The sequence below is a fragment of the Triplophysa rosa genome, linkage group LG5, assembly GCF_024868665.1.
Source record: "Triplophysa rosa linkage group LG5, Trosa_1v2, whole genome shotgun sequence".
NCBI classification, from domain to species: Eukaryota; Metazoa; Chordata; class Actinopteri; order Cypriniformes; family Nemacheilidae; genus Triplophysa; species Triplophysa rosa.
In genome coordinates, this window is record NC_079894.1 from 20,909,824 (window position 1) to 20,930,609 (window position 20,786).

Here is a 20,786-nt window from a genome sequence, read left to right on the forward strand (position 1 = left end):
TGCAGATGTTTTGTCTGCATGAGTGTAAACCATTCCGAAGAGAGTCTACAGCTGCCCTCAGTGCAGACAGACCTTCAGTCCAAGACCTGTTTTAGGTAAAAACACCATGCTGGCTGAAGTGGTGGAGAAACTGAAGAACACTCAACTACAAGCTGCTCGTCCTGATCACTGTTATGCAGGACCTGGAGATGTGGAGTGTGACTTCTGTACTGAGAGAAAACAAAAAGCAGTCAAATCCTGTCTGGTGTGTCTAAACTCTTACTGTCAAACTCATTTTGAACATCATGAAGAACTTCAGTCAGGAAAGAGACACAAAGTGACTGATGCCACTGGAAGACTAAAGCAGATGATCTGCTGATGGTGATAAAGCTGATCAGAGATCAGGAAAAGGCTGCAGTGAATAGAGCTGAAGGACTCTTGAAGCATCTGGAGCAGGAGATTGATGATCTGAGGAGGAGAGAAAATGAGCTGGAGCAGCTTTCACACACAGATGATCACATCCATTTCCTCCAGATAAATCTGAAAAGCAGCATGGTGGTGTTTAGAAAGAGAAGAGCACGTCTTACAGAGATTGTGTTTTTGTAAGAAATGTTTCTGTTTTTTTGTGTCTGTGTAGAGTTTCCCGTCTCTCTCTGTTCCTCCTGGATCTACAGCCTCATTTAGCGTCGCTGTCAGTTCTTTTGGTGATGTAGTAAAATCTGTTTCACATCTAAGAGAGAAAATAGAGGAATTCTGCAAAGAGGAGATAGAAAAGATATCTGATAGAGGTACAACACTGATGCATTCATTTACTCAATACAAGTCAACTGTGCATTAAAATTATTATGAAACAAATACCTCGTAAATTTTTCTAGATTTTAACATTAATCTGAAGATTTTGGTTTCCATAGTAAAATACACTGAGCTTGTTCTCACCCCTGAACCCAAGACAAGGGAGGACTTCCTACAATGTAAGTTATTTCGGGTAGACACAGAATTAGTGAACAAACTAGATATAAATGGTTTTATTCTTATCAGTTATTATATAACTTGCACCACAGACAATTTTGACAGCTTATGATGTCAATTACAGTCAACACTGAAATCAAATGTTTAGTAAAATGTTAAAAGTACTATCGAGGTGTTTTTTATTTTGTGTGAAAAGCAATTTATTATGATTCAGAAGCAAATTACTGTGTGTTTCATCTCCGTCAGTTCACATTGGATTCAAACACAGTGTATAAATACCTCCATCTGTTTAATGGGAACAGAGTGATTACTAAAGCTCACACAGACCAGATGTATCCTGATCATCCAGACAGATTTGATGGTACAGCTCAAGTGTTGTGTAGAGAGAGTGTGAGTGGACGCTGTTACTGGGAGGTCGAGTGTAGTGGGATGGGTGTGTGTATATCTGTGTCTTATAAGAGCATCAGCAGGGTCGGACGGGGTGATAAGTGTACATTTGGATATAATGATCAGTCTTGGGGTTGTACTGCTTTCCTACCAGTTACTTCAAATATTAATTCTGGCACAATAGCAAAGAGACTGAACTCCCTTTAGTGCCCAGATCTTCTAGAATAGGAGTGTATGTGGATCACAGGAACTCTGTCCTTCTACATCGTCTCTGACACAATGACCCTCATCCACAGAGTCCACACCACATTCACTCAACCTCTCTATCCTGGGTTTGGAGTTTTTGAAACAGTCAAACTGTGTGATCTAACAAATGAATAATTGTATAATTTTATTTCTGAAAAAAGATTATATGGGTCTTTATTGCCACATACAGATCAAATAATATTAATTCCGTCACTCATCGTGTACAGTATTCTGTAAATAATAATGTGAGATCAGTGGTATTGGGTCATTTGTTTATTTGAAATCAATCTGAATTCTGGACATCACAGTTATGAATTACCTACAGCTGATGATCATTTTCCTCAAAGGATAATATATTAGACAACCAATGTCATCACAGCAGCAGTATTCGAATTCAGAAAATGGTTTACTGTAATAAAAGCAGAAAAATGTTGTGAACGAAAAAGAACCAATAGAGTAAAAAGGTGTGGTGTTGTTAAGTGTCTAATTTTTATATTTGGTTATGAATTTTCCTATAAATCTTTTTACTGCAGTCTGTTTATTATTAATCACACCCTTATCATTTGTATTATGCTAGCGGGTTTTGTGAGACTACATGGGGTGACACCAGAGGATTATTAAATTGAAAAAGGTAATGTGATTACCACTGGTGAAAGACTTGGGCTGTGTCCCACTATACGCCCACTATACCCTCATTCACTATTCCCTACATTAGTTCATAATATAGTCCACTTTAAGGAGCGGGTGAAAACGAGTGAGTTCGGACACTCGGTGCACTGGAAATGCTGCGGGCGCCATCTTCTGCCGAGACGCGGGAATTCATTCGGCTAGCAGCTAGCCGTGAGTGTACATCGGTTGGACACTCGTTATTATGATGCATCATGGGATTGAATGAGTGCACTCAATAATGTCCACTATGAATTCGGACACCACTAAAAATGGATGTCCCTTCAATTAGTGTACTATATTAGGGTATAGGGGGCTATTTCGGACACAGCCTTGGTGAATCCCCCCTAAACAGGATGCATTTTTGAGCTGGAATTTACTTCATATGTTTCTGTAAATGTTATTTTGCAGTAGGCATCGTGCAGACTCTTAAATAAAGATATTTCACACCATAAACTTCCCTTGTTTTACATTTTAATAGTACATTTATTAAGGGATTTTAGATGGCAAAAAGCATGTACTATCTATTAGCCATTCAGTTATAATCTTAGCTCCTAAAAATTGAATTCTGCTATGTGCCGGTGTCGGTGACGTCACCAGTGGGTCGCTGCTACCGGGTCAGTGTTAGCCGTGATCCGCCAGTGTCGTGCAGTGCAGCTCCTATCTAGCAGTCACACGGCTTGCCAGTCAAACACCATTGCTCAAGATTTCGGACAGGGGCGGTGTACGTACCCAGCTCGTCCGCATCCGTCTGCGCCTGCTCACGCCGGTGCTCTCGTGATTCGGTAACCGGGAGAAGATGGCGGACCCGGCGGAGTGCACAATTAAAGTCGTCTGCCGCTTTAGGCCCTTGAACAGCTCGGAGGTGAAGAGGGGGGACAAGTACATCGCTAAATTTCAGGGCGAAGATAACGTCGTGATCGGGGTGAGTGTCGTTTCGTGTCAGCTGATTTCATCGTTTATTTCTCCCGCGAGCGGCTAATGCTAGCGACCCACATACCAACAAGACAAAATGTAAACATCTGACACCGATATCGGTCAGTTGACCAAGTCCGACGACTCTTAAAACCGTCGGTCTTTTTTGTTTTAAATGTGTTTTTGGTCATTTTGCGTTGTTCCCTGTAACAACTGCGTGCTAATGGTGTTAGCTGCATCTGTTCATTTAACGCGGAAACGCAGTCGTCAGAATTCAGTCTCTTGCTAATTCACATTTTTAAGGACTAACGTTAGGTTTAAAGTATTACTTCAAGTGTCTGTTTGTAGGGATATGTTGAAAGAACAAGAAAACTTCACACTTTATTTGGGTGTTAAATACTGTGATGGGGTCTTATAACATTTCATTTTAAAGCTGTCTCAATAACAGATGTGGACATGAGGCTCATTGAGTGAAATATGAATGAAACTTAATTAGATTCTCATTTTTAATATCGCCCCTGCTAAAAAGACATTAGAAATGATCACAGACATTCTAATGATTTTAATGGGAATTGTATTGGTTTAAATGGAAACTATAATGGTCTCTACTGGTAATGTGTTCGTTCTGTTGGTGGCATGTTGTTGGCAGATGGGAAAACAATTAACTTCTATTGGAATAAGGCCCAAAAACGACATAATTTAATTTTTATTATTTTAGTAAACAGCTGTTTTTAGTTGGTTTTTAATGGAAACCATTAGGATTTATATTGTTCAACAGTGAATGAAAAAAGACCTTGATGTTTCATCTTGTTTAAAAGAACAACATAGACACGCCAATGTCCTGTTTGTGGTGTGTATGTTTAGTGAAACACATGACTGTTATTATTAATGCATTAAGATTTAACTGCGTTTTTGGGCAGGCAACACTTTTTCAATGTTTCTGTCTTTATATTCATTTCAAACACGAGAATCTGTTGCATGTCATCATCATAACTCCGAACCTTTTTCTATTGTTGGACAATTGTAGCATAATAAATGGCGTCTGAAAGCAAACACTCATTGGCAAGCTCTGTGGAAGTCTATTTGGTGACCATCCCATGTGTGTAAACATTAAAGCAGTTTCATTCCTGCATTTCCTGTTCAATTTCACAAATCTTTTATGATGAGGTTGTACGAAGTGGGTGAAGTCCTCTTGTGCAGTTTTGGTGTTTGTCTGTGTATGATCCTGAAAGACCGGCTTTGAAACGAATATGTTTGTTTTCTGTTATATACCATTAATAGACGACTAAGAGAGAGAGTGAGTGGAAAAGGAGACTTTCAGGCCTATCCACAGTAATTTAAGTAAGGAGTGTGTGTGTGTGTAGTTGAATAGCAGAGGAAGGTGAGATAATGCATCGGGAATAGAGAGGACTCCACCCTGTGCAACTTCTGGGACTCAGCGTGTCATGAGAAAATAGTTGCGCATGGAATGGCCTCGATTAGAACTTTGGGAAGCGTTCCTCTTCCCATAGGAAGCTGGTTTCCATTGTGTCAGTATTGTGTGTTTGATGTGGTGTCATGCTATCTCGACATACAGCCCATACATTAGGAGTATATAGACCATGGTGTACCTTGACCATTTTTATATTAAACTCATGACAGTGCAGTGTAAGTATTATAACAAGTGTCAACGTCATTGGGTTAGAGAGTTTACAGTGTGCTTGCCTTTACTGGAAGGTTAACTGTGTTATGAGGCTTGCAGTAAAACCAGTGGCAATAATGTTCACTAAGTAAAGTGAACATTTGTAGACTGCATTCAAATGATTTGAACTATACAAGAATTTAACTAGTGGCTTGGTTGTGAAAAGCTGTTAAACATTACTGTTCCAATGTCATTTCCTTTAAACTTTGGACATCTTAAGATTCATCCTCGTCTTTAAGTGGTCACGTCCTCACCTGTTTGTTTATATCACTGACAATAAAAACTATATGCAGACACCAGTCAAGTTCTTCCACACTAGACTGAATCATTCATTTCTTTTTTGAATCTTGCTTTGTGCACAGGGTCATTGTCATGTTGGAATAGAAAAGGGCCCTGCCCAAATTGTTACTATAACATTGGAAGCACACAGTTCTCTAGAATACAATAAGCTGCGGCTTTAAGATTTGTGTTCACAGAAATGACTAAAGTAGTCAAACCTGTTCATGAGGAGGGGGCATCTTAATACTTTTGTCCATCCATATTGTGTAATTGTGCAGAAAAAAAGTGAATCAAAATGTATTTAAAAACCCAAGCGACCGTCCGTGTGTGTACGTACGTATTTGATCATGTGTGTCTGTTTATTAAAACAACATTATACTATAATTAATTGTCTTTCTTTCAACCCAAAGTCTAATATTCATAGATGATGGTGACTTTTGGAGCCAAAGCATTGGTGGTTTTCTTGTATTTTAACGGATGCTGAATCTGCAGTCTTTGTTTTGGCAGCTTTGACTCTTACCCATTAGGTTTGCATCACACAGATAGATGGACTCTGTGTATCATTTAAGGGCATGGATACTATACTATACTATACTATACTTGAAAGCTGTTTTTAAACTCCCATGTCCCCCAGAGTCTTCAGAGTAGTCCCACAGCGTGTCCCATGGTAACCAGGTCTTCCGCCAATCAGTAAAGACCAAATGTACCATTGGGACTTTAGTTACTGAGAGCATGATGGTCTATGATTGTTGTTGTACAGGCCAGAATCAGAGTAAATCTGGGATGAAGGTGTGTTTAATGGCAAGCTTACTCGCACTACGTGATTTTTGGCTGGATTTTGCTGTCGCGGACTTATTTCCAAGGTCTGCGACAAAACCCTCGGATCGCGACCAAATCGGTGCTCGTTTCGGTCGCCGAAGCTCGTTAAGTATAAGCAGGTCAGCAACGTGATCCGGACATGTCATCCGGACTGTTTCAAACCTGCTTGATATTATCGCCAAGTGATCTCATGTGTGACACTGTGGAACTAATACAGCCAATCACAGCGCAGAAGGTTTACGTCAAATTATTGCGTGGAGGAATTAAAAACAGCTTTAACAATCTTCATTAACATTACAGAGCGTGTTAAATGGCTGGTATAACAGACATAAAGCTATTTTAAACTATCCTAAAGCAACAACTCTGTATAATAGAATATGGAAAACCCTTTAATAACACTTCAATGTTTCACGCTGCATTCCACTGGAACAACTCGTTTGCCATCCACCATCAAACTAGAAGTTAGTGAGATGTGGGAAGTGTTTTTGCTGTTGGTCGCATCTCTGCTGCTCGACCAAGGTCTTGTTGTTAGTGCACTTTGTCTGCGTTGTGTTGTGTAGTGTGCGTGCTGCTACAACAAGAAGATGGAGGATGACAAGAAACCTTGTTGTGTGAAGTGTAAGTGCCATAGCAATTCAAGTAGTCTCACAGTCCCGTAGTGTCAGCTCGGCTTAAGGCAGACTTCTATTTGTCATGCTTTTGTCCTGGTTTACCATGCACAGCTAAATGCGTTTGCAGGCTTGGGTCCTGTTCTAATCATTTACACTGTGTACACTACAGTAAACGTGTATTCAGACTCTTTTGTTATTAATGTTAGCAGTCTAGTTTTACTGTGCGTGCTAAATGGAGCAATTTGCTGTAATTTAGTTAACTGGATCTCAATTATTTTATTCATTTTATAAGTATTAACTGAGCAGTTTTCTTTTGTGAAGACTTTTTGTAGGTATTATTACTAAAATGGCAGTGTCTGTTGTTCAAATGTGGGAATCACGAAACCCATTAGAGCAAACAAGATGTAAATGTGTGATGGGATTAATAGTAGTTACTATTATATTTATAATTAAGGATAAATGAATTGGTCAGGGTGAGAAATCATTAATGCTACTATGCTGGCCTTTCTGGGTGTTTTCTTAGAATGGATCTAATGTTTTTAAGTAGTATATTTACTCTATGGATGAATTACTCACCCTAATTCATCTGCTAGCCGAATCTTTCCACAACCCTAGGACCTCTGTTCATCTTCGCAACACAAATTGAAATACAGTAGTTTTGATGAGGTCCGAGAGCTTTCTGACTCCCCCATGTACAGCAACGCAACCCAAATTCAAAGCACAGAAAGTGAGACATCTTTAAAATAGTTCATGTGACTCTAGTGGTTCAACCTTACTTTTATAAAGCGATGAGTATATTTTTTGTGCCGATAAAACAAATGTAACATCTTTATTCAACAATTTCCCGACTTCTGCGGCGCCTCAAAGTCCAACTTGATTATTTTGATATTGTTAATGTCATGATAGACGTATAGATATCTATGTTGAATAAGGTGCTTGACCAAGGTTTCCCTATACTTATTTACTCTTGTGTTATATAAAAGTCACAAACACTATGTCACGGTTTTTCCTGCATAGAGAAATTGGAGGCAGCCGCCTCTGTCAAATGTCGTGCCGCCTCAGACTCTCGCCAAAATTATGTCGGGTGTCTTCACAAGAAATGCTGCGTGCATTAACAGACTGTCATTTGTAACTGCAGTTGCGGCATTACGCCACAGTGGAGGCGCTGTTTTGTTATCAGCACACTGAGGCACTAAAAAAAGTTGCAGAACAAGAGCTAGCCGTGTTTCACGGCTGTTTGTTTTGCATTTAATTTCTTGAAATTTCTTAAATGAACATGACGTACATCATTGTAATGTCTTTAGCTGTGCAGTTGGATCGTTGAATCAGCGTATACTGTACACAGCGAGTTCACCAGTATGAACGCACATTGCGTTCAGAATGACTCGCACACGAATAACTCATTTGAACAGATTCATTTAAACTATTGAACTTTTCAGTCACTAGCGATTAGCGAATATTAAAGTGAACCACAGGGAATGCAAGATGTGAATGAGCTTTGCTCATTTAGTAAGACTGGTTAATTCAGTTGGCTATTGTGGGCTGAAAAGTTAGTTGAAAATGTTTGATAAAAAACAATTCTGTTTGGTTAAGTAAAAGTAATGTTTTATGTATCGTAATAATTGTCATTTTCATCTAATTTTATTAGAACTCTTAATACAGTTTTTTACGATTGCTATGACAATTTTTTCAATACTTTTAACAATTTTGCTAAACTCTTAACACAGTTAGCACAACATCTGTCTGTGTAGACTATACAATTAACACATTTATTGTTGCTTTGACACAAAATGCATACAGTTAACACACATTTAAAATGCTTGAACTTCTTTTACACACAAGCTCAACCAAGACCAAAACAATGTAATTTTACTGCCAAATTTTCACATGCTTTTACACTGTATGTCAGAACAGATAACATCATGTTCTGAACATAACTTGTAGGCTAAAGTCAAAGTGAACAGCTGTATATATATATTGTGAACTGAAACACAAATATGCCCCCTGTATTTTATTCCACTGCTAATGAGAAACAGCTGATAAAAGCTATGCAAATATATACATTACAGCTGATTCCCATATAGGAAACACACTCAGGTGTTGAGGTTCTTTCAATTACATGAGCATAAGGTATAAAGTAAAAGAGGACCTCTTTGGGCTGAATTTGTGTGGAAAAGGAACAATACAGAGAGGCTTATTTCTTTTCAGAATGACCTGCATAATCAACTTGTGCAAGCAGAGGAGAGAAGGCGAGGGGCATCAAACTGCCCTACCTTCGTTGTGGTGTGGGATAATGTGGCATTCCACCACTCTGCTGCAGTCACAGACTGGTTCGCAGCACATCCCAGGATGTCAGTATTATTCCTGCCTCCATACTCCCCATTCTTAAACCCCATAGAGGAGTTTTTCTCTGCATGGAGGTGGAAGGTTTATGACCACCATCCACATGACCAGATGACTTTACTGGAGGCAATGAATGCAGGGTGTGGATACATTTCTCCTGAAGACTGCCAGGGTTGGATTAGACATTCCAGAAGATACTTTCCAAGATGCATGGACAGAGAAGACATCAGATGTGATGTTGATGAGAACTTGTGGCCTAATGCAAGAGAGAGGGAGGACTAGAACCTTCACAGGACTTTACAATGAGTGATTAGACTACACGTGTTGTTGTGTTGATATTTTTTTATTTTGCCCTGGAATTTCAGGATTTTCTTTTTTCACCTATTTAGAGTATTTTCACAAATAAAGTACTATATTCAAAGAAAAAAATGATTTTTGATTCATTCTTGTTACATACGTATGCTTTAGTACATTCAATAAATTAAAAATCTGTTATTCTATAATAAAATACTGTTTATGTGGATAATTCATTGAAACTTTAAAAATAAAAGGTCATAATTTCTGTAATGCTCCCTGTTGCTAGTGATTTTTAGGTCAGTGTTTTATGAGTGACATGCATGTTTTCTGAATGAGAATTGTTGTCAGTGTTATGTTGGAATGATCTTATTTTGACACATAGATGAAGTGTTTTGTTGGTCGGAAGTGAGTTTTGGAGGTGAGATGAACTGTTTGGCCGACAGTCATGTTGGTAATGCAGACTGTGTGAAGAGTTTTGAAAATGTGGCTTCAGTATTGAACAAAGATTGTTAGCAGTTGAAAAAAACTGTAAGTCAAAGTCACTTTGGTTTAGCCACTGAAAGGTACGGTAGACCTTCGTGTGTGTGTACAAGATCAGGAAGGCACCACCTCCGCCTCATTTTGAACCAGGAAAAACCCTGTAATGTGTGACTGGAGCATGACATAATTCTAAAATAAAGGCTAGTGTTGCAAAACAATAAACTCTCTGAAACCAAATATTCAATTTGTGAAATGAAATCTAATGGTATTTGCTGTAATGTGTGTTGTTGTCTACTCCACAGGGTAAGCCGTATGCATTCGACAGAGTTTTCCAGTCCAACACAACTCAGGAGCAGGTGTACAAGGCCTGCGCTCAAGACATTGTCAAAGGTAAGATAAACCGTTTATGGAGTCCTTCTGCTTTCATTCATAGTTGCAGTAACCTTTAAAAGCAAGCAGCAGAACTTTTATTATGTATTTACAATGAGGTTTAATCACATTGTTCCTCTCTCAGATGTACTCGGAGGATATAATGGAACCATTTTTGCGTATGGTCAGACGTCCTCGGGCAAAACGCACACAATGGAGGTGAGACGGCATGTGTTACGATGTGTGACAGAAAATCTCAAAGACAAAGAGCATGAGTCGTGCAGTGTACCGTCGTTTATGTGTATTTTAATTACCGACTTGATCATGTTCAGGGAAATCTCCATGACACAGATGCAATGGGAATTATTCCCAGAATAGTGCAAGATATCTTTAACTACATTTACTCTATGGATGAAAACCTGGAGTTCCACATTAAAGTAAGTCACACACAATCACGTCTTTCATTCACTCTTCTGTCCTAAAACCTATTCTGTCCTTTATTCACCCTCATGACGCTCAACCTGCATGACTCTTTATGTGGAACACAAAAGAAGATATTTTGAGAAATGTCTCAGTGGTTTTGTTTCTATACAATGGAGGTCAATGAGGGCAAATGTTACCAGCATTCTTTAACATATCTTTTTTGTGTTCTGCGGACGAAAGAAAATCATATGGGTTTTTGAATGACATAAGGATGAGTAAACGATAAAATCATTTTTATCCTTGAGTGAACTGTCTCTTTAAGAAATGCCTTGTTGTTATCTGTTCTCTTGATTTGTTCTGTTGGTACTGTATGACAGGTGTCATATTTTGAAATATATCTGGATAAGATTCGGGACCTTTTGGATGGTGAGTTTGGCAGCTTGTCACACATCTGCTTGCCAATTGAGCTAAACACCTAAGACAAATGCATATGATATAAAAATCAGTTAATAAAAAAAAAAAAGCTGCTTTCGATGGGAAATAATGTCTCCTCTCTGTCTTGCAGTTTCAAAGACTAATTTATCTGTACATGAAGACAAAAACAGGGTTCCTTATGTCAAGGTGAGTTTCTGCAACCTGCTGTCCCGTCACTGTGTAAAAACTGTCCCAGTGTTAGATGCAACATATAAGTTATGTTTGCTATAATTGTGTGTGTGTCTGGTTTTAGGGTTGCACTGAACGGTTTGTTTGCAGTCCAGATGAAGTGATGGACACTATTGACGAAGGAAAGTCAAACAGACATGTGGCAGTGACAAGTACGATTACAAAACGCACACAGTCAAAGAGACAGTATTGTGTGAGGCTGTAATGTACCTAATATTAATAATAATAATAATAATATGTGTGTGTTTCAGACATGAATGAACACAGCTCCAGAAGTCACAGTATCTTCCTCATCAATGTGAAGCAAGAAAACACACAGACGGAACAGAAGCTCAGCGGTAAACTCTACTTGGTTGACCTGGCAGGAAGTGAGAAGGTTTGATTCACAATGAAAGACACGAACTGATTGGAGGTTGCTTTGGATAGAAGCGTCTGCTGAAAAGCGTAAATGTCTCACAGGTCAGTAAAACAGGAGCTGAAGGGGCTTTACTGGATGAAGCCAAAAACATCAACAAGTCTCTGTCATCACTGGGCAACGTGATATCTGCTTTAGCTGAGAGCTCGGTGAGTCTGTCACAAACACACACATGGGGTATAGATCAGGGCCCGTATTCTTAAAGCTTCTAAGAATCCTCTAAGAAAGCTCTTAATTTAGCTTAAAAACTTCTACGTAGGAGTCTTAGGTTAAAAGCAATTCAGGACCAATCTGAGTGCAACTTTGAGCAAGGAAAAGACAAAAACTTTTATCTTAGTGAGGAGGCGGGGCTGACCCCGTTGCTATGTATGAGGCAGTCTTTTAAAGACTGTGATTGGTTGGTTGGCCAAGAAGGAAAAAAGAGCGCTTTTAAGTATAGGGTCATTAGTTCGAAATTGCACATGTTTCCTGTTTTACCATACGTACAGGCACACACGCATATATATATACAGTATATATATTCTTTATTTTTTATTTACCATGCTGTTAATATCAACTTATTTGATAGAAAATGAACAGTGACACAATAAGTTTCTGTAAGTGCTGTATGGTGAAACAAAACAAATGATATAAATGCATTCATTTTCATTTAGATATGTCATCTGCCTTCATATAGACCTAAACACATTAGATTTTATTATTATTATGTTTTATTTTATTATTTCTTTAATAACACAATTGTTTGTGTGATCACTATAGAGGGTCGTGACAGAACCAAATCATCTCTGCTGCAGAGCTGCATGTCTCCAGTTGCTAAATGTTAATTTAGTGATTTCTTCTATTTCTGGCGCTGTGACATTTCTGCGCTGTCTTGGAGATGTTAGCGTGTCTCTAATAGGATCGGTCACAAACATGAACCCTGCACAATCTAATGTGTTGTGTCTTATTAACTCACTGTCATTCAATTCAATGTCATTTTATTTTATAGCGCTTTTACAATTTGCATTGCATCAAAGCAGCTATACAAGAAAACCAAAACCAAGATAAGCAAAAGTTGAACACACACACACACACACACACACACACACAAAAAACAATAAAAAAAATCTGATCAACCTTGAAAGTTATATGGAAATTGTCATGCATTGCAACACATTTCTTTTCACTTTCCGTGTTTCGTCCATTTTCTTTGCTGCTAAAGAAAGTCTTAAGCCTCTTAAAAGTCCTCCTCGCTAGTCCTAAAATTTTTGACCTTAAGAGCACTTTTAAGGGTTAAGACGCTTTATGAATTCATTTTTTCTTTACTAGGATATTTTCTATAATTTTAAGGGGAAACGCCCACATTTCTAAGAATTTTCTTAGAACTTTGTCACTAGGAGCAATTCTTCGCGCAAAGATTTTTTATGAATACGGGCCCAGTTCTTTACAGTCTTTGTTCTGTTGGCTTAAGCTCCTCCTGAAGCTGTAAAACTATTGCGTCTGGAAGTTCTTGTACTGTGTTTGGTGCTTGAAAAGTCATTGAATTTTCACCTGTACTGCTCTTTATTGACATCGGTATTCTGAAACACATGTGACGTAATGTGCCATGATGTAACGATTAATTTGTTGTTATCAATGTGTCTTGGTCTAATTCTGTGTTTCTTTTGCAGACGTACATTCCATACAGAGACAGTAAAATGACGAGGATCTTGCAGGATTCACTGGGTGGAAATTGTAGGACCACCATCGTCATTTGCTGTTCACCCTCCTCATACAATGATGCTGAGACCAAATCCACTCTCATGTTTGGACAAAGGTAAGAAACGCGCACCTATGTTAACCCTTTTAAACCGGATGCGCCGTCGCATTTTACCAAGCGGTATTCATTTTACCGTAAATCAACATATGGACCTTGTGTGTCCATATGTTGAAGCATGTGTATTTGTGTGTATGCATGTGTGTTTGTGTGTGTGGATGCACGTGTGATATCTAGGGAGGTGTGTGTGTACGTGTGTGTATGCGTGTGCGCAAGTGTTGGGGCATGTGTATTTGTGTGTGTGTTTACATGTCTGTGCTTGCAATTGGACAGGAACTGCTTCAGACAGCACCACATTTGAGTGAACGGTGTAAAAATTGCAAAAAAGCGCCTGGGGAACTAGGGTCAAAAAAGACTCCTGAATGAAAACTATGTACATGAGTGACACTAAAAATACTTTTTTGCATGTGCTACAGTATATTCTTCATGTCTAGATTCTTTCGTTCTTTAGTTTATTGAGAATGTCTGAATAAAAATCAGTAAAAATGTATTTACGTTTTTTTATTTTTGTCTATTTAAATTCTATTTACAGACTCACAACACACAGTAATGGTGAAAACCCTTATTTTATTGAAAGACGATAAAAAAACGATACCATGCACATGATGATATTTCACAGTCAAAAAAACAAAATGTGTGAAAACAACAGATTTTCCCTTCAGGCTCTAAAGGGTCAACCTCTGTCACTTTGTCTTTTCTCAATATTCATAATGAAAGCCTCACTTATTAATGCATTTATTATTATACAGCAGTCTGAAATTATTAAACGGAAGTCTAAAATACTTGAACCAGTCTGAAATAAAGATCTGCATTAGTCCTACAACTAGAAAGCAATAAAGAAGTACCATGTGAAAAAACAGCATGTGTGTGTGTGTGTACAGAGCAAAGACCATTAAGAACACGGTTACCGTCAATGTGGAGCTGACAGCAGAACAGTGGAAGAAGAAATACGAACGAGAGAAAGAGAAAAACAAAAGTCTTCGCAATACCATCACATGGCTGGAGAACGAACTGAACCGCTGGAGAAAAGGTTTGACAGACAATTACATTAACAGACCAAACATAAAAGCATTAAGCGTCCTTTTTTCTTACAAAATGTAAGTGGTAATGTCACTGCCAGACGGAAATGTCAATTTTTGCATAAAAAACTGTTTCTAAACAAAGCGGTTTTGTATGTTGTGTGTCCTGCAGGTGAGACGGTACCTGCAGAAGAGCAGTTTGATAAGGAGAAGGCAAACGCAGAAGTCTTAGCGCTGGATAACACTATTAATAATGATAAATTTGCATCCACGCCAAGTAATCCTCCGATGCCGGGCCTGCTGGGGGTCCGACTTACTGACGTAGAGAAGGGTAAATGTGAGGCTGAACTCACCAAACTCTACAAACAGCTTGATGACAAGGTACACACGTAAAACATGCTCCAACCGAAACACTCCCAACAAAATCATGTTTCCTGAATAGTTACCAATTTGTCTTACTATGGTAAATTGTGGAACTGTATAGGGGTGATGTTATACTTTTATTTTGACATGCATTACTTGTTCTTCAGGATGAAGAGATTAATCAGCAGTCTCAGCTGGTGGAGAAGCTCAAGCAGCAGATGTTGGATCAGGAAGAGGTTAGTTTTGGTCTCTCTCTGTATTTGTACCCTTATGAAAATTAGCCATGGTGTAGTAACCATGTTTTGTGGATTTATAACTACAGTTTTTAATCAAGTACTATGGTTAAACTGTTTTACAGCAGTGAGAGCATGGTTAAATTAACCATGGCCACCTTAAAGTCCTTGTAAGGGAGGTCTCTGCAATCGGCGGCCATATTGGCATCGCCTCTGGGCAGTTATTTTAGTTCCATCAACTATGAGCAGTTTTCCCTGTCAGCATCTATACCATCGATTTTGTTTTTAAGTTCAAATATTTAGCTACTGCACATACAATCCCATTTAAATCCTCCTTAAAACACGGCGGTTTCATGGGCTCATCTTAAATCAGGACTAGGCCTTAGTTAAATTAGGACATTTAAGTAGTTTTAACAAACATGCCTTACAAAAAAACTGATTTTAAGATATGTATTTTAAGATACATCAGTGCAAGAAGTTTTAAGTTTGGACAGCTCTTTCACTTATTTTAGTTTTGGACTAGTCTAGTCCCTGTCCGGGAAACCACCCCACAGACTCTCAGTTATGCCTATATTTAGCTCCGCCCACTTATGATCAGATCCTCTGATGAAGGTTAATACCAGCTGTAAATGGGCTTTGTGCGACTACGGTTTTGTGTATACTGTGTGCGTTTACATTTGCATATGTTTCTATGTGTGTTGCAGCTGCTGGCCTCTTCACGTCGAGACCATGACAACCGGCAGGTGGAGCTAACACGACTACAATTGGAGAACGATGCGTCTAAAGAGGAGGTGAAGGAGGTGCTCCAGGCCCTGGAGGAGCTCGCTGTCAACTATGACCAGAAGAGCCAGGAGGTGGAGGACAAGTCCAAGGGCTTCGAAGCTCTCAGTGAAGAACTGAACCAGAAGTCTGTGAGTAGCAGAGGAGCATTACTTTAGTGTACTGTCATGAGAAAAACGACATAAACTTGTGAGTTAAAACTCTTACCATGCGTCTTTGTCAGAGCACCCTGGCGTCCATAGACTCAGAGCTGCAGAAACTGAAGGAAATGGCCAATCACCAGAAGAAGAGGGTCACAGAGATGATGTCATCACTGCTTAAAGACTTAACGGAGATCGGCATCGCTGTGGGCAACAATGACATCAAGGTGAATGATACAAAATACACAAGTCCAGATTTTGGTGTAGGTTTTGTAAACCGGTTTTGAGAAATGTGACTTTCTCCAGCAGCACGAGGGCAGCGGTCTGATAGACGAAGAGTTCACTGTAGCCAGGCTCTATATTAGTAAAATGAAGTCCGAAGTTAAATCCATGGTCAAACGCTGCAAGCAGCTGGAAAACACTCAGTCCGAGGGCAACAAGAAGATGGATGAAACTGAGAAGGAGCTGGCGGCGTGTCAGTTACGCATCCAACAGGTACCGGTTCACATTCTCGCCCCAGATTCTAAAGAAACGCTTGTGGGGTTATTATTCATGAGTGGATGTCTTGCAGCATGAAGCGAAAATTAAATCGCTGACAGAGTATCTGCAGAACGTAGAGCAGAAGAAGAGACAACTGGAGGAAGATGTGGACTCGCTCAATGAGGAGCTGGTCAAAATCAGTGCACAGGGTACACTTATACATTAATGAATGCGTTTAATAAATTGTTAAACACAATTGTACACCCACTGTTTATCAATGTAATGCAAGTTTTTATCTTTGCTGGCATGTGTGTACAGAAAAAGTTCATGCTATGGAGAAGGAGAGCGAGATTCAGAGTGCCAATGAGGTCAAGGTAAAAATAAAACGCACATAAACACATGCTTGTTCGGTATGAACAGTAAATAATGAATTTATATATTAATGGTTGTATGTGTTTGTGTAGGAGGCAGTGGAGAAGCAAATCCATAATCACAGAGAAGCTCATCAAAAACAAATCAGCAGTTTGAGAGACGACCTGGACACCAAAGAGAAACTCATCACTGATCTACAGGAGTACGACACGCATGCACAAACACACACACACACACACACACACACACACACACATCAACATACTACATCACTTCAATACAAACATCAAACTCACATCAGAAAGCTACACTAACATACACACCTCATGAAGAGAATCAATATTATCTACAGACAGACACACTTTTTGTTGCATTTTTTTACCAGATGTGGTGTTCCAGGCTCTCTCTTTCTCTCTCTGTCTGTGTAGTCTGAATCAGAAGATCATGTTGGAGCACGAGCGTTTGAGGGTTGAACATGAGAAACTCAAATCCAATGACCAAGAGAAGAGCCGCAAGCTAAATGAGCTCACGTATGTCTCCCGCAAGCATACCACCATTTCTGGTTATTAACTATTACTCAAGTTGGTCAGTCGTCTTTTATGCGTTTATCTCCAACTACAAGGAGTCTCTGTATTCACTGCAAAACACTGACCAATAAGGTCTGATTCATAAATATAACACGACAATTTAAACAATAGCTCAGACTTAATACAAGAATGTGTGAAAGCCCTTAATTATTTTCTGCATTGTGTCATTCGGTTACAATAAACATCCAGTTTAGAGAAGTTTGCATTTTTTATACTCGGTGTGTGTTTGTGTGCATCCCAGTGTGATGCAGGACAGAAGAGAACAGGCCAGGCAAGATTTGAAAGGCTTGGAGGAGACTGTGGTAAGTGCATTTTCTCATCTTGGCACTAGAGGGCGACTATAGATAACTAGTGGTGTCATTAATTTGTCTTTTTTTAATTGTGTCTTTTTCTTTTGCACAATTAGGCCAAGGAGCTACAAACTCTACACAACCTCAGGAAATTGTTTGTACAGGATCTGGCCACTCGTGTTAAGAAGGTGGGAGGGAAACTTGTGTTGCAACTTTTTTTAATGAGTGTCTGACATGATATATTTTCAAAGAAATGCATTTACCATTTCTTTATACCTTTTTGAATGGCATGTACAGTACTATGTGCTGTGTACTGTAACTGAAAGTTCTCATTGTGTGTGTGTGTGTGTGTGTGTATAGAGTGCCGAGATGGATTCTGATGAAACTGGTGGCAGTGCTGCTCAGAAACAGAAGATCTCTTTTCTGGAGAACAATCTAGAACAACTTACAAAGGTCCACAAACAGGTAAATGCAAACCAGAAAAAGTCATCCAGCCACACGCACAGATGGTATATGTGTGCACCATCTACAAACTAGACTTTCTGACTTTTCATAATATATGTATTTTCTCGCATTCTTACTCTAGCTGGTGCGTGATAATGCAGACCTGCGCTGTGAGCTTCCTAAACTGGAGAAGCGTCTGCGGGCGACTGCAGAGCGTGTGAAGGCTCTGGAATCCGCGCTTAAAGACACCAAAGAGAACTCAGCCCGCGACCGCAAGCGCTACCAGCAGGAGGTGGACCGCATCAAAGAGGCCGTGAGAGCCAAGAACATGGCCCGAAGAGGACACTCCGCACAGATCGGTGAGCGCACGCTTACACAAGCACTATATATGTATATATATTTTTTACTTTCAAAACAAGTGAACACACATCCTGTTGTCTTTTAACACCTGGTGTCTTTTTTTTATGTAGCGAAACCCATCAGGCCTGGACAGCAACCTGTAGCGTCTCCCACTTACCCCAATTCGATTCGTGGTGGGGGTGCCATCCTCTACCAGAACAATCAGCCAATGCCCATTAGAGGAGGCGGAGTCAAACAAGAGAAGAGGTTTGTGCAGTTTTCAGCGAAAAAGTAACTGAAAATTCTCCGTTATTGACAGATTTTTTTATACCAGTGACGGAAAAATCTGAAGGCCGTCCGTCATTTTGACAGATTACATTGAGGGCAGTTTGTAATTCCCCTTTTTGTCGAGTTGGTAGCATCCAATCATTTCCTTTCATCAGAACGTGATCGTAGGGATGCATAGTCATAAACATGCTAATTGGCACGTAATATCACCTTGCACCACAATGACGGGTAAAAATAGCTTATGACAGATTTTTTACGAGCCTGTCCGTCAAAATGATGGACAATGAAAAAGTCTAGCGCAACCTCTGCTTGGATGTAAAGGACGACTGTTGTGACAGCACGCTTACTCACTATTACCTAATTGAACTACAAGGTCGATACTCACTGTGTTTTCTTCTTGTGTGTTGTTTTTTTAGCTGAAGACGAGTTCATCGCTCACTACCGATGATGCAGAATGCAAGAAATCTTCATGGAAACCTGTCATTCCATAACATAATCCCTCCCGTTGGCATCAATGGGAGGATTTCTGAGTATACTTGTTCATGGCTGTACAGTTCCACTCCCCCAATCTGTTATGTTTTCCTCTAAAATGAATTATTTGATGAATTTTGCACTCTCGCTCACACACACATGCACTATATATATATAATAAATAAAGGAAATCAAGAAATAAACGTTAGCAGAATGAATAACTAATGCAGTCCAGAATGTGTGCAATCAGCTCTATCAATCTGTACTGTTCTTCAGTGGGTTTGCTCCACGTTAGGTTAAACACACCTCAAGGGAAGGTTCTCTTAGGAGTGAACAAATGAGAACAGACCTCAGCTGCTCCCTGCTCACCTGTAACCTCAGTTTGAACTTCTTCCTGATGTCTGCAGAGGAAGTCATTTCTTGCTTGACTATACGGGTCAGTGTGTCTAGACTGTGAAAATACCAGAATAGAAAGTATGTGAACGTGTTCATCAATGTCTATATCACTACAACTCGGATGTACCCACATGAAGAACCCTAAACAGGTTCAAATGTCAGGGAGTACAGTTGTAAGAATAGAGCAGTCATTCAGATATGAAAGCTCTCTGGTTTGAGTTACTTTGATCTTATGGATCTCTTAATGGGAAGGTGGAGAAACTTCCAGACACGAGTTACCAAACCTCACTCAATTGGCTATGGTTGTATTAAAGATTTGTTATCAATTTAAAAACGTATGTTTGCAAAATCAAATGGTTTCTTAAGAAACAAATGTTTGATTAAAGGTTGTCATGTCCTGCTTTTCACGTAACAGTTTGCCGTATCATGTGTCAAAATCCTCATTCATTTAGGAGTAAATGGAATGAGATGCTTGGTTATTGACAACCGTGGAACTTGTGTGATGTCACTCCTTGCCTGCGCCGCCTCTGTTACTGATCAGCCAATCAGTTTAGCAGAATATGTGTGTGGGCTGGCTTATGGTTCAAACATTATGAATTCATTCTTCTAGAGGTCGTCTTGTCAAGTTGGAATGGGATTTTTAATTTCAAATCTTTTGAATGTAGTTGTTTACACTCCAGATATTGGTCAAGAAAGCTTTTGAGATGTGAATTGCAGGACACGATGACCTTTTGCATTATTTTCATGTTTTACACTCTGGGTTTTTTGTCTCTTTTAAGAATAGGACCATTATAATCACTATTGCGTTATTAGTCCTAAATTCTTTCAATTTTGTGTGTAAGGATAATAAATTGATGTTAATGGGAAATGCCACATGTTAAATTTAACCTAAAATAAAAATGACTTTATTACTGTGTAATAGTAACTCCATGATTGTCAGAAAGGTACTGGTTAATTCCAAGAGAAAGGTGTTTTGGGGAGATTCTGGTTTAGGAAAAGGGTAAGAGGGAATGAAACTTTGAAAACTTTTCTGGTTGGACTGCATGACGTGTGATTAAATCAATATTCTGAAACATGACGTCTCTTTCTCTTTGAGGCCTGTGGTAAATTGAACTGTATGTAAATGTTGGCTGTCATTTTTCAGTAAATGACAACTATAAAATATTTTGTCTTTTAGTACCTTACTGTTTTTGCATACAGTAGATTGAGTTGATTCAAGTTAAATCAAATCGTTTATTGGAGGTTTT

The 20,786-nt window shown here is 39.2% G+C and overlaps 2 protein-coding genes across 3 annotated transcripts; both read left to right on the forward strand.

Annotated features, from left to right (window-relative positions):
• Window positions 1–293: 293 nt before the first annotated feature.
• Window positions 294–1,716, forward strand: LOC130554275 (tripartite motif-containing protein 16-like protein). Its single transcript, XM_057333787.1, has 5 exons — window positions 294–534; window positions 617–767; window positions 891–950; window positions 1,184–1,410; window positions 1,639–1,716. The coding sequence occupies exons 1-5, from the start codon at window positions 358–360 to the stop codon at window positions 1,714–1,716; spliced, it is 693 nt and encodes a 230-aa protein (XP_057189770.1). The 5' UTR covers window positions 294–357.
• A 1,137-nt stretch (window positions 1,717–2,853) lies between these two features.
• kif5ba (kinesin family member 5B, a) lies at window positions 2,854–20,612 on the forward strand. Of its 2 annotated transcripts, none has more exons than XM_057334432.1 (26): window positions 2,854–3,172; window positions 9,975–10,062; window positions 10,187–10,260; window positions 10,374–10,478; window positions 10,842–10,890; window positions 11,030–11,085; window positions 11,192–11,279; window positions 11,379–11,503; window positions 11,587–11,691; window positions 13,192–13,337; window positions 14,219–14,367; window positions 14,529–14,737; window positions 14,887–14,955; window positions 15,657–15,863; window positions 15,956–16,099; window positions 16,179–16,367; window positions 16,444–16,561; window positions 16,671–16,726; window positions 16,817–16,926; window positions 17,153–17,254; window positions 17,553–17,613; window positions 17,718–17,789; window positions 17,962–18,066; window positions 18,188–18,404; window positions 18,516–18,651; window positions 19,089–20,612. In XM_057334432.1, exons 1-26 carry the CDS (start codon window positions 3,047–3,049, stop codon window positions 19,090–19,092), a joined length of 2,910 nt encoding a protein of 969 aa, XP_057190415.1. In that variant the 5' UTR covers window positions 2,854–3,046; the 3' UTR covers window positions 19,093–20,612. The 2 variants fall into 2 exon arrangements, with proteins under 2 accessions (XP_057190415.1, XP_057190416.1); XM_057334433.1 differs by having other exon boundaries at window positions 16,182–16,367.
• The last annotated feature ends 174 nt before the right edge of the window (window positions 20,613–20,786 follow it).